Source organism: Calliphora vicina, chromosome 4 (assembly GCF_958450345.1).
Source record: "Calliphora vicina chromosome 4, idCalVici1.1, whole genome shotgun sequence".
Classification (NCBI taxonomy): Eukaryota; Metazoa; Arthropoda; class Insecta; order Diptera; family Calliphoridae; genus Calliphora; species Calliphora vicina.
Window position 1 is genome coordinate 171,428 of NC_088783.1, and position 15,267 is coordinate 186,694.

Sequence of the window (15,267 nt, forward strand, 5' to 3'; positions counted from 1 at the left end):
ACCACATATCCAAATGAATGGAACAGCAATGTACATTACATTAATGGTAAAAAAAAATCACAAATAACTTGAAGGATGTTAATGATATAGCCAGCGTTGCCACTCATAAAATATTTTTCCAACCTAATTTCTGATTAAAAACTATCAAAAACTACGACAACCTACCAAATTTTAAATATTTGAGAAATTCTATTTGGATTCGTTTCAAAATTAATAGTTAAATTAAAATAATATTAATGCTGTTATAACATTACCCAGAGGATGAATATTATTTAATTACACTACAATCATAAATATGTCACACCTAAAAATTGAGTGTGAATCGTTTCATTATTCACCATAGCTCCCATATTTGGCATGAACTCTACGAAATACGTACACATTTACCTGACTTAACTAAAAATTTAAGATAATTCTGTCTTCATATCTGTGGTCACAAGCAATAACCGTCTAATTCAAAAAACATGTTTTTGAGAAAAAGCAATTTATAGTTATAAAAGCGTTTCTGCGAAAAATAAAAGAATGCATTAGAAAAAGTAGAATGCAGAATGAAGTACAATGCTAAAATGAAAAATTATAACAAAAGCTTTATTTATTAGAGAAATATTTAATAAAAACAAATATCATCGCTTAATGCAACTCAGAAATACTAAATTGAAAGTGCTAATGTCTGATTAGGCGTTTGTTGAAAACAAGTGTTTTGATTGTTGCTTGGCATATGTTGAGTTAAGCTGTTATTACATATTTAAATATTGACATGTCAAGTAATTAAGCCAATTTGCAATAATCGCATATCTTTAGTTTGGCTATTATAATAGCACTCTTATTTATGAAAATTTATTTTGTGAAAAATAACAATAACAACTAAATTCTTTATAAGCTATTTAAATAAAATAAAATATAATTTAATGTTTTCTTAAGTATATTTTGGCGTTTATTGTAAATGCAATAGTCTTCCTTAGGACTTAAGCCAATATGTTTCTAATTAATAACTTTTTAAATAAGAAAGTTAGGAAGGTAGGGATTTCACGTATACATACAGTTCTATTAAGAGAATAATGTAGCATATATAACTCAAATCTTTCTTAAGTCGACTTAGGTGGTTATTGCTTATGACCACAGATATTCAATTTTTCATAAATAATTTTATTATTTTGGAGTAACATAGTTTTTCTGTTACGATTTTTATTATTTTGTTCTTAAAAATTTTTATTCAAAAACCTACCAAAATACGACAAAAATCGGAACAATCCAACCAAACTACCAAAAGTCAATTTATTAACTTGAAACTACCAATTTTTTTTTTTTTTTTTTTTTGAAGAGCTAAATAAGCTTTTTGAAGAGCTAAATAAGCTTCTGACAAATGCTGAAGAAGAGAAACAGTTACTCCTGCAAGTGGTTGAACAGAAAGTTGGTTCCGACCGAAACTACAAAACAAGCAGTTGTTGAAAGTTTGAAGCTAAAGGATTGAACCATGTTTATTTACCCCACTCACCGTTTTCCTACACGATTTTTCATCAATTTAATACTATAATATAAACTAAACTAATTTACTACTTCTGAACCAGTTGTACCTAATTTAAAGTAATCCCCAAAATTCCCGATTTTTTTAAATTATTAGGGGGTGCCCAGATATGAAATTTTGAGTGTTTGTTTATGATATGCTCTTCGCAGTCAATCATCACATGATGGAGACTCTAAAGATTTTGGCTTTAAACAAGTATTTATCCAAATATATTAGAATTAATATATCCAACGTTTTCTCAGAAGAACCTTAATAATCAAAACTTTAACTATTTAAGAGTTAGTATAATTAAAAGTGACAACAAAAATATGAATTCGTAAGAAATTATTCGATTAATCGAACGATCATTACTCGAATGAATATTATCGTTCTCATATAGCAATTATGTTTTATTGGAGTCCATTTTATTGAGAAATGTAGTCAAATAACTAGTGTTTATAAAAAAAACGACTTTCTAAAAAACCGGTTTTTCGGTTAACCGACTTCGAAAAAACGGGTTAAACCGGTTAACCGACATATATGTGAAGAAAACATAAAATGTACAATAAAGTATACATAGCTTTAAAATTTTTGGTTTTTAGTAGTCAGGAATGGTAAATGGTAAATAACTATAAATATTTAAATGTTCTAAGTTCATTTTATTTTGTAAAAATTTCAAAATTATTATCTCAGTGAAATGAAATTGAGTAGAGAAATATGTTACTAAATATATAATAATTGTTATAATTATTGGTTTATTCATTAAATTTCAACCAAAATATGTAAATCACAATTTTTTTTATTAAATACATATTTAATAATTTTAAAAATTTATTATCACCTCGAATTTCTGATATGAAACAGACAATGTTCCAAGTCCCAAAAAAGGACATATAAGAGGCAAACGCACTTCTTAACTGTGATTAGTTGTCATTATAAATCTTACCAAATAATTAATAAAACTCCATTATCAGATTTCAAAGATATTTCAAATCATGGATTTTAGACCGTTATTTCTGAAAAGGATCAAAAATCGAGGTTCCGTATATCTCAGCCATTTATGGGCCGATTTTGTCGATTTTAAATAGCAACCGAGCCGGAAGAATTCCCGATATATTGATGTATGAATCATGTATTTATGTTATTTGGGGGATACGGAAAGTTGATTTCAACATACAGACGGAAAGACGGACATGGCTAGATCGACTTCGCTAACTATAACGATCCAGAATATATATGTATGTATACTTTGTGGGGTCGCAAATGAAAAATGTAGAAATTACAAACGGAATGACAAATTTATATATGCCCTTACCACTCATGGCGAAGGGTATAAAAATACACCAAAACATGAGATTTATTAATTTTAGTCCCAAATTTTAAAAACCGGTTAACCGAGTGATATAAACCGGTTAACCGAAAATCGCAAAAAACAGAGATTTCGAAGAAAAACCGGGTTTTCGGTTAACCGGTTATCCGGTTTATAAACTCTACAAATAACGATATTCTTAAAGTTACAACTTAAATAAATCATAAGTTTCAATTCATTTTTCATTCAAATGAATTTGTAAAAATGAGTTGCAATTCATTTACAATTCATTTGAATTGAATTGATTTTGAATTAATTCAAATGAATGACTCGAAAATAAGTTGCAATCAATCAAATTCAAGAGCAGATCTCTAGGGGGAATGAAAGATTTCTCCTACCAAAATGAAAATATCCAGTACAAAAATTGAAAAGCCTTGTCCTGTATACGCGCCTGATCAATGAAAACATGGTGTTTGGAGTTTATTTCTTCAAGAAGAACTGATTTTTATTTTGAAATACGCTGAACGACAAAACATGTTTAATATTCAAGAAGCAATTAATAATTTTTTAAATTTTGTGACCCACGACTAGAGATGCTAATCGGGACTGATTTTTGAAAATCCCGGGGATCGGGATTTGGTAAAGAATCCCGAAATCCCGACCCGGGGTTTCGGTATTTTCGGGAAATCTAAAATCCCGAAAATTATAAGAAAGAAACGTACATAATTATGTCTTTATAATTGAAAGTAAATTTATTATTTAGTAATTAATTTTTATTAGACACTAAAAACATAAAATACTTATATAATAAGAAATAAAACTATAGTATGCAGATTAGGGTGGGTCGATTTTTTTCACCAAAGATCGTATAGCAGAAACGCAATCTACGGAAAATTCTAAGAAATTTTCACCAAGAAACCATAGGTCTAAAATCAAATCCTATCTTGCGCATTTCGTCTTTTATCCAATGATATTTCACTATATGTATATTAGACTTAATTTCAAAAATTTGATTTGCGGGTATCATCATTTTTCTGAAGGTTTTTGCGTAAATAAAAATAATGGCGTCCTTTTTTTTGGAAAATGTTCACTCCTTGTGGTAGTTCAACGCACCTAAAGACGCGCATTTTGAGCACATTTTTCTGTAGAGCAAAAACGGTTGAATATATTATTCAGATTTCACCAGTCGATTCTGAATCAAAAATTAATACAATTGATGATTTTTGAATCCTTAAAAATAGTTCCAAAAACCCACGACAGGAGGCGCAAATCTCATAAAAAATAAAAAAAATAATTTTAGTTTTTTTAAACATGCTCGATGAAAAGCCATTTTAAGCTTAGCAAAACGGCACCAATATTTCCTTTCTATCACTAACCATTAAAAAAATAGTGTTAATTTTAAATAGCTTCTTAAGAATACTATTTCATCTATGGATTTTGTTTCCGACATATGCTGCTGCCGAAAAACATCTTTCACATTCCATCTTTCACATTGGCAAACCCATTTGCAAATACTTATAACAAATCTGCAAGTATTTTCCTCTTGTTCCTTCAGAAATAAAATGATCTATTTATTTTGCAAGTTGCAAAACTACATTATAATTTGGTTTCGTTATTGTTATTTGGATTTTTTACATTTATTAATAATATCTTTTAGTCTTTTAGCAATCGAAATATTTTCATTTTGTTCGAGCTCCTCATCTGAGATAAAATCAACTTCATGTGAAGAGGATTTAAATTGAGTACCAAAAATACCGTTTTCCTTTATTAACAGTATTGTAGCAATAGTTGTGCTTAACAACTTTGCTGAACATCACTTTGTGATATTCGGCCATTTAGAATGTCAAAATGCATGAAAAAGGCACACAAAAATTAAAATTTCCCCTATTTATTTATTTATGAAAAACGGGATTTGGAAAACCCCGAAAACCCCGGGATTTAAAATTAACAAATCCCGGGTTTCGGTATTTAGGAAATCCCGAAAACCCCGGGATTTTCGGGAACGGGATTCCCCGTTTGGCTTCTCTACCCACGACCACCTTTTTGCTAATCGACAAACTTTTTGCTAATATTTATATTATATTTATTTCAAAAAAATAAAACTATCTTAAATATATAAAATATCAGGAAAAATAACAATGTATGTAGTTCAAATCACAATTGTGTTTCATAAATAAGGCTAATTAGATTTAATTAGAATGCATTTGGAAATGAATTGCTAATTTTTTTTCTAATTCATTTGAATTAATTCAAAATCAATTCAATTCAAATGAATTGAATTAATTCAAAATCAATTCAATTCATTTGAATTGGAAACTAATTGCAATTCATTTTTACCAAATTCATTTGAATTAATTCAAAATCAATTCAATTCATTTGAATTAGAAACGACTTGCAATTCATTTTTACCAAATTCATTTGAATTGACTCAAATTTCATTCAATTAATTTTTTTGTGTGAATGATTCCCGAATTAATTCAAAAATGAGTGATTCATTTACAGCTCTGATACATACATACTTACATAGTATGTAAAAATGGCTGAGTTAATTTATAGTTCCTTTGTACCTTTTGCAAAGAATTTTAATTTTCATCACGTTCTAAGTTGATCGTGAGGCAATAAAATATTTGTTTTTTATTGTATTGAAAAAGCATACTGAAGTAGATTTCCAAAACACGTACATATGTATTTATGTAAGTAAATAAAAGTTAATTACAAAATGAATGAGTTATTCTAATTTTTGTGATAACATGTTTTTCGACTTGTTTGGGTTTTTCATACAAATGCTTGCATGTTCATGATGTTTTGAAGTTTTAACTTTAAGAATACAATTATTTCACCAAAACGAAGTGATCGAGAAAAACTATCGCCCATATTCTGAAACGCATCGTTTTCAAATCGCTTATGGTTTGAAAAACGCATTTTAGCATGTTCTGAAAACCACGCAATTTGCTGGCGTTTTGCTAGTTTTCGAAGTTGTTTTCGAACAATAAAAACATGTTATTTTCATATATTTTTTTCAACAGCAACAAATATAACTAAATCAGTCCGGTAGCAACACATGTTTATCATAGATTTTCATCAGTGATGTTCATCCCATACAACAATTGTTTAAAAAATTTAAACACATTTGTTACGCTCTTTTAAAGAGCGTAATAAATGTCTCATTTTTTCAGAAATTCAATAAGTTGTTGGTTGGTTTTTGGATGAAGCATAGCAAACACACGCGTTTCAATTACAATTGAACACAAAAAAACAAAGTTAAAAATAAATAAAAAATTTGAGAGTATTTCGGCCGTATGTAATGTACAGTGGTGGCCACCAATTTAAGACAAATACTTGAATTTTTTTTCATCCACTGAATTTTAAGTGCGATAGGGCCAAAATAAAAGGACCTCTAAGGGTATGAAATTTATTATTAATGTTTCTAGTTTCTGAAAAATGTTTCGAAAAATCGGTAAAACATATATGGACAAAGATATGTGGACACACGTTGACCCACCTCAGCGAACATCCGCTGTTAATAACATGATATGACCAAAACTAATGGAACTAAAAATATGAAATTTGGTCCGAATATTTTATAATAATAAAAATATAATGATATAAATGTGAGAAAATATGTTGATTTAAAAAAAAATTTTTTTGGTCAAGTTGTAGAAAAATTTTATGTGTTCGTGGTGAATATGTATGAATTGACATAGTCGAATAAAACACATTTGTGTGTTAAAACAGTCCTCATGCATACATATTTGTGGAAATATTTGAAAAAATAATTGACAATCACGTGGAATTTAGAAAACAATTTTTGTCTTAAATTCCTGGCCACCACTGTATATTCTTTCATTTCCTTAAAATTTAAATCATATTCATTTAATAAATTGGTTTTATTTGACAAAAATTCTAAATTTAAACTTTCTTCATTTTGTTATTATTTTAAGTGTTTGACATTATGTTTGCTGGGTAGCTCTCTCACCAAATATCTTAATTTTTATTTTTGAACATCACTGATTTTCATACTTCAATTCGGCATATACATTAGGGTGGGCCGTTTTCTATAGACAAACATTTTTCGATATTGTGCCATCGATTTTTCGATAGCTTTTGGCATTAGGGAATTTCAGAAAAAGAAAAAAATTTACTTTTTTAAAGGTTTTTTTAGTAGGTAATAAATTAAATCAGCCGATTCTTGATTTGAGAAAAGCTTACATTTTAATTTATGTTAATAAATCGAAAGCACAAACATTTGAATGATTTAGTGGCTTGGACATCTGCCCAGAAGTTTATTTGTGCCTGATATAGTTACCATTAAAAAAGTAAGTGCTTATTTTTTTTTTAAATTCATTTATTCAAATATCGTTACCTTATATAGAAACGCCCTAACTTGCATACTTCGATAGGTAATCCCGTAATACACCATTAATAAAATAAATTAAAATATCGCAACATTAAATTGGTTGAAGACCTTCATAAAAATCAGTGTTGTCGCAACTAAAGTAAGGAAAATGTTAGTTAGGGCCTTTCTATATTAAGGTATCGATATTTAATTATTACAAAAATTGTATTGCCTCATCGTCCATAGGACATTATTGAGTACAGTTGGCAAATAATTATAAACTTAAGAATTTATAAAATAATAATAAAAAAAATATTTACATATATGGGGGATTTCATGTCAAGTGAACCAACTTTTAAAATCGATGTCTTCCGTGATGAGTTACAAAACATTTATTTAGATAGATATCCCACTCGCATCCCACTAAACGACTAAAAAGGCCTTCCAGGAAAAGACTCCACTAAGCTTTATTTTGAGCAAAAAAATAAAAATAGGTCCATTTTGAAGAAAAAAATCAAAAAAGTTTTTCATTTGCAAGAAAAGTCAAAAATTGTATGTTTTGAGTTACAGAACATTTATTTTGATAGATATCGAACTCGCATCCCACTAAGCGACCAAATAGGTATTCAATGAAAATATCTAAGCTTTATTTTAAGATAAAAAAAAAAGATTAAAAATAAAAAGGGCCCATTTTGAAAAAAAAGTCAAAAAAGTTTTTGATTTCGGGAAAAATATATAATATTTTTTTTTAAATATTTTTTTCGAAAGATTGAAGAAATAGCTATCTAAACTATTTGGGGCACATTTTGCTAAGAACAATAGGTAATAAGTTACATGTATGATAAAAAACACATGTTTGGCCAAAATGTCAAATGTTGACCCTCTAACTCTAACTATCCAATAGGTCAATTTACTTTAACCATTTCACTACCGTTCTATAAACAGCGAGTTTATATACATGTAGGTAATTTTTTTGTTTAAATTTAATACTCAGAAGCACAATTTTTATTTTTTTTTAAATTCTACTATCCTTCAGCGGGAAGCTATTTCTTGGGATAATATGTTTCACCACTGAACACCAATGGGACAATATGCAGACGTTTATGCGACTTTAACAAAACTATTGGGATCAATTATCCTAAATGGAAAAACCCAGCATAAGAATTACTCTATATTCTTATGCTGGGGTTCGGGTTTACATCCAGGAAAGTAAAAAAGTTTTTTAAGTTCAAGTTCATGTTGGCGACTGACCAAGCTTACCAAAAGCTCTCCAATACATTCTTCGCTTCTGGACATTCGTTGTAAAGTTGTGTAGGGGACGTTGAATGACTTTGATGCTAAAATAATGTCCATATTGTTGTTTCTAACAGCTCAGATAGATTTCTTCAAATCTTCCGATGCCCATTTTCTTACTTCAACTTTGCTTGGCATATTATTTGTTTGAAAGGCTATACCACATTATATGACCACGTGGTTTATTGAAATTATTATAAAATTAAATATACACACCCTGTCACATGAATAGGACAACCCCTTTGTACTTCGTGCAATTGGAATTCTCTCCGATATTTTGAAATGGGTCGAGGAAAATCCTTACAGACGCCGAAAAAATAAAAATTTTAATTTATAAGGAATGTGGACAATCGATCCACAAAATTGCAGAACGAATCAAAAGTAGCCGAAACTACGGGGAAAATATGAATGGCCGTACTAAAAGTGTACTTTCGGAAACTGATAAACGTGCTATTCTCAGAACAGCATCAAATTCTCACGACTCGTCTGCACAAATTAAAGCTAAAACTAGTGTTTCGGCATGCGTAAGAACAGTGCAGCATATAATTTCGAAGGCTGAACATCTGAAGCTATTAAAACTTAAGAAAAAACCACCACTTAACGATGCTCGAAAAAATATGCGCTTGGTTTTTTTCGAACTCACATACGTGGAATAACGAGTGGCACCGTGTCGTTTTTTCAGATGAAAAAAAATTAAATTTTGAAGCCATGATGGCTTCAATTATTATTTTCACGATCTCCGAAAAGAGGAGCATCAATTGGATTGTTTGCATAGCAGAGTGGCAGGGGTTATGGGGTTATTTTTGGAGCATTCCAGCATGACAATGCACCAATTCATACTGCCCGGGTGGTAAAGTCATGTCTACGCGATCAAAATGTTAATGTGCTCAATTGACAAATTTTCATAAAATGTAAATGTAAATAACAATAAAAATTTGTATTGCAAACCATGATATAAAAAATACAAGGTAGTTTCATTTTCTCTTTATGTCAACCTAATTAAGCTTTTCACAATAAAGGGGATTTGAAGTTTATATCTAAAACAAAGCTACCATATTCATTAAACTTAATCCGACTTTTGCCTTTATTGAAGTATAGATACTTCAAATATAAATAAAATAAAAAAAATATTTTATTCAAAATATTATTGTGCGTTTATTCAAGGCATTGAGCAGCAACACAATTCTGGCCAAGGTTTCCAATTCCTGAGTATCGTTAGCATAAGGATTTAGTTTATGCTTGATTGTGGAATATTTGACGATATTCCACTATATCATTCAACAGCTGGCTCTGTTGTGGTTTTATCTTCTTATCCGCCACCAAAGATTCTAAAATAAACTGCAAAGTCTCCGGCAATGCAATTGTCCCTTTACGCCGCGCTTTATCTCTATAAACTCCCACAGCCCTGCACACTATCAGCTTGTTCAGGCTCTATAGTTTTCAATATAAACTCCAGGAACTTGCCATAATCACAAACATCCCGAGCACTAAATGAAAAACGGCATAATTGGTAACACGTTCTTCATAGCGTCTCTCGTCCAGCAAGGGTGGTATACAATTGAAGACAAAGCCTATATTGCGTTTCAAATAAGGCTTAAGAACCATAAATAGATAAGCGAAACACACTAAAAGTTCTCTCCAATTGGTTAGCATCATGACTATTGAGCAAACATATTAATTTATCAAGGACACGTTGAAAATAGGGATAAAAGTCTTCTCTCAAATCTCTAGCCAACACATAAAGTAGTTCCAGTAAAGACTGCAGTAACACGTTTGTATCACAGGCTAGTTTAGAAAGTCGACCACAAAATCCTTTTGATGCAACAATTGAGGCAACGTTAGAATTTCTCTGATAAATTTAAAAACATCCATTTTTTAAAGTCTGATTGAAAAAGGTATCACTATCTTCGGGCAGCTCTTAATTGTCATGGCCTATGTGATATAAAGGTACACGTCTTAGATTAATCCGCTTTTTATTTATTTTAAATATAAATTGCAGCATTGTGAACTGTTACATAATACACATATTTCATTGAAAATTTCTCGGAGTATTGTAACATTTTTCTAAATGTGGCAACGCTTCACTGAATATTTACAAATAAAATAAACTTCAAAAATCCCCTTTCTTGTCAAAAAAAATATAAATGAAACCACCTTGTAATTTTTTTATATCATGTTGCAAACTATACATAAACAGTTTTTTTTATAGTAGGGTCCTATTCATGTGACGCAAATTTTGAAGGAATTTTTTTTTACTTGGTTTACAACATTTTTTATAAAACCAAAACCAATGTCTATATTGAACCCATGATACAATAATTGTAGAAGGTGGAATCACTAGGGAGAGTTTTCAATATTTAGCCCTATAACGTCAAATTTTGATTTTGATTTTTTTTCATATTTTCTTTTGTTTGACGTTACAAAAATTGTATAATTGAGAATTTATTTTCTACTGAGTTTACCTTATATTGTTGTATCATGTATTGAACCAATTTTTGTAGTGTTCAATAACATATAAATTACTTTTAAATACAAATAAAAATTAAGTTCGTAACATTTTTTTTGTAGAAGCTATAACATTTTGAAAACATTGTGTTATGGAGACCTATTGATGTGACAGGGAGTGTATATACACTAAATATGCAATATTGTTTCATTTGTTCTTCAATTGCAAAATATTCCCATTTGACTTTAAAATTAAATTAAACACGTGATTTTAGAAAAAAATAATTTTTAACAGATCACAGAAAAAGTCTACCACAAGACCTTGCTTATTTTTTACAACTGACTATTTTCATCACCTGCACAAATTAAATACACTCACGCACTGCAAAATTTCTGAGATCATAAAACTATTAAGCTTGGTTGGTACCTTGGTTAATCCTATGCTCTTAGTTTTAGAGAAAAGTAGCTATACCACATTACCCGTCTATACCATTTTACCCGAACTTACTCTATAACAAATATGTATATTGATGCTTACCTTACTTGATTATAATATAAAACACTTATATTATTGACACAAAATAACTTTCAGAAGAAGAAACACTTGTATAGGTACGTTTATAAATCCAAAAAACACTTGCGCATACTACCGAGGTTTTTGTCAACTAATAATTGGAATAAAAATCAATTCACTCATTGAACGTACCCAAATCAGCTGATAATAAACAAGAAAATACTTAAAACTACCAATTTAAATTGAGCGGAAATTGTATTTTTGGCGATTTTTTTTGCTTGGGATGCATGATCCCCATGCTAGTGAAAAGGTTAAGGCAGTTTCTTAAACATAAAAAGCTAATAGGATGAACTGTGCCTCAAATCGAAGCAATGGAAATGGGCTAGGCAGCCGCAAACAAATTATTTTAATAATTAATAATTATGTACATATGTATGTTTAATCAATTTGATTGTAGTAAACATGGCTGGCTTATGGCACAATACGCTCTCTGTAAATAATAAGTTAGAGGTAAACCACTAACATTGAATGAATTAAATCATTAGGGTATTTATTTTGGTCGCGATTTGGGGGTCGATTCTGGTTCTGTGAAACGGTGAAATGAAAAGTTTTTTCATAGAGTTTCAGATTCTCGATTAGTGAAAAAATGATATATCAATTCATATGTTTTCATATGAAAAGAACAAGTAGAATGAAACAAATTGTATTCACGGTTTTAAGCTAGCTTAGCGACGGTTTAAAACTGCTAAACTTATGTGCTGTTTCTATAGCAAACAGTATGATGCATTTTAAAATGATAGACACCATTCGAAACTGTCTTAGGCGTGCCATAGTTGTAATCAGTTTTATTAAAAATATTTTAATTAATGAAATAATTGTGGATGAAAATACAGCTAATGAAACGTTTGGTTGGTTCATTAGCTGTATTGAAATTATAATTTCACTGTATGTGTTTAGTTATAAAGTTTCACTTACTTTGCCCCAAATTTGGAACCGTCAGCAATTAATAATTCCAATTTTCCCAAAACATCCGAATAAAATATCTTCTCTCTCAAAAATACAGCAAGATCGTCTAAAAATTGGGTAGCTGGTGTAATCGCGATGCTTTTCACAATTAACTCTATTTCTTCGTCCAATTGATATTTACTTCTGCGATATAATGCCTTGACTTGGTAAATCTTGCTGCAATAATTCTCTCCACCGCCACTTGACTCTGCAAAAATAATATTTTTTATTTCAACAATTTTTTCCCGTAGACCATCCTCCAACGCAGCTTTGAAAAACTCCTTGTTTAAGTAAGCAGGTGGCTCTAATTTATTATCTAAAATCATGATAGTTCCTTGCTAACCTAACCGTTCAATGCAAACTGTATTATATAGTGAAATGGCTATTGCTTTCAACTGTTAGTAGTTTCGCGATTTTCACGTTTGATTAACTTAAATTGTATTTGTTAAATAAATTGGTTTTGCCATTCTATTGTATTTTATATAAAATTCCAGTGGTCTAGATTTGTAGTTTTCCATATTGGGGTTTGAAGTATTAGTTTAGTTTGGCCCATTTATTGCAGCTCTCTCTGATATAAATTAATTTCTTATCGTAAAATGTTCCATGTCTCTTGACTGATGACTATCGCTATCTATATCTTACTAACTATGGTACTTATCGTAGTTGTTAAAGTTGCATACATACTTACACTTAATAGAATCAACTTTTATCGTACCAAGTCCTTAGAGATAATATTTTTTTCTTTGTTTACTTTTGATTACTATTGATTATTTTAGTTTATCTCTACATTTTTGCTGATTGTCGACGTGCTAGCGGCAGAAAACCTTAGAAGAACTTTCAAGCCAAAAAAAACGGCTCCAAAAGCGAGGTGATTGAAGAAAATACAGTATTTTTTCAAAACTATATGTATTTTTTTCTAAATCGGGTGAATTTAAAGCTCTGCTGCAAAGTCATATTCATGTTTAAATACTTTTAAATTATATCGAAACTTGAAATTAACTGCTTGATCACAATTAAAACTATTGAACAAAATATAAGTGGCAACAAGAGAGGGCCTAGTGCTCAATAATTTGCAGCAGGTTATTTTTTCAGCAGGTTACAGTTACAGTGTACGACCACAAATGCCCAGTGATACGAAAGATTTTACAGATAAAAGTTCGATTTTTGTATTCAGATTTTGAAGATTCTAGATTCCATTTTATTTGTGTGAAGATAATTTACAGGAAACATTTAGTCACGATAAAAGGTTTGTTTTTATTTTCTTTTTTTATTCCATATTTCATTCATCTACATTTTTTACTTCTTCTTTATAGAATGAAAGATTTCGTTCCCATTCTAAGTGAAATAAAGCTAATTTTGGATTCCCTAACTTCATGTTTATGTGAACGAATCAGTTTTCTTTCGCTTAGAATGCGAACGAAATCTTTCATTCGATATTGTGAAACAAGCAATTAAAACCACAATAGAAAAAACAAGTAAGAGTGCTATATTCGGCTGTGCCGAATCTTATATACCCTTCACCAAATTATACTTCAAAATTTTAAATATTTTTAGGTAAACAAAATTTAATTTTTTTCCAGTTGTTTTTTGAATTTTTTGAAAAAAAAAATTTTCGATTGTTATTTTAAATTTAATTATTTTTTTTTTTTTAAATTAAAAATTTTTTTTTTTAAATTTTAAAAAAATTTTTTTTTTTAAATTTAAAATTTTTTTTTTTTTAAATTTTAATTTTTTTTTTTTTAAAAAAAATTCGGGTTCAAAATTTTTTTCCCGATTTTGACCCATTGTAGGTCCAACTTACTATGGTCTTATATACGTCGTTGCAAATGTCTTTGAAATATCTATCATTAGATATCCATATTGTCTATATTAATGTCTTAGTAATCCAGATATAGGTAAAAAATAGGTCAAAAATAGAGGTTGTCTTGGTTTTTTCCTCATATCTCAACCATTTGTGGACCGATTTTGCTGATTTTAAATAGCAAAATTCTCGAAAGCATGTCTGACCGAATTATTGAAGATTTGGATCCCGAAGATATCTGGGGTCTTCAGAAAACTGATTTCAACAGACGGACAGACAGACAGACAGACAGACAGACAGACAGACAGACGGACATGGCTTAATCGACTCCGCTATCTATAAGGATCCAGAATATATATACTTTATAGGGTCGGAAATGAAAAATGTAGAAATTACAAACGGAATGACAAACTTATATATACCCTTCTCACGAAGCTGAAGGGTATAATTACAGCATCTATTATTAAAGAGAGTAGTCAACGGTACTGTAACGACTTATTTTTAAATTTTTACTACTTTTGTTTTTTTATACTTTCTGTTCGTTATATTGAACGTACAATTTTCGAAATGTTTGCTATATAAGATTGTCAATGTTAAAAATTTGGTCGTTTGTTTGTTTTTTCTCACAATTCGTTATACCGAGCATACAATTTTTGAATCGTTCGTTATATAAGGTAGTCAATGTTACGAATTTGACCGTGCGTTAAATCGGATTTTCGCTAAAGTGAGATTTGTTATACTGGCTTTTGCCTGTATTACTAAAAGTTACACAAATTAAAAATAAGTTGACAAAAGAAGTATGGATTTTTATTATATTTAAATTTCTTTAGATCGCAATCATGGCAGAATGTTCTCAATTATTATTTCCCTAAAATCTAAAATACATTCAAACTTAAGACAACTGAATGTGTACTATTAATGCAAACGTCAAAAACTAAAATAATTTGTATATAAATACAAATTTTCAATGTAAACAATATTAAAATTTATCATACTCAAATTTATTTTAAAACTCGATGACAAATGTAGTTCTACAAGTTTCTAAAAAAAAATCTCTTAT

The 15,267-nt window shown here is 29.6% G+C and overlaps 1 protein-coding gene across 1 annotated transcript in view; it reads right to left on the reverse strand.

Moving 5' to 3' along the window:
- LOC135957074 (uncharacterized) overlaps window positions 1-13,054 on the reverse strand; it is a 35,457-nt gene extending 22,403 nt beyond the window's left edge. Inside the window, exon 1 of the mRNA XM_065507740.1 lies at window positions 12,377-13,054. Within this exon, the coding sequence (XP_065363812.1) occupies window positions 12,377-12,732 (356 nt within the window). The 5' untranslated portion in view covers window positions 12,733-13,054. The remainder of the gene's footprint in view (window positions 1-12,376) is intronic.
- Window positions 13,055-15,267: the final 2,213 nt, after the last annotated feature.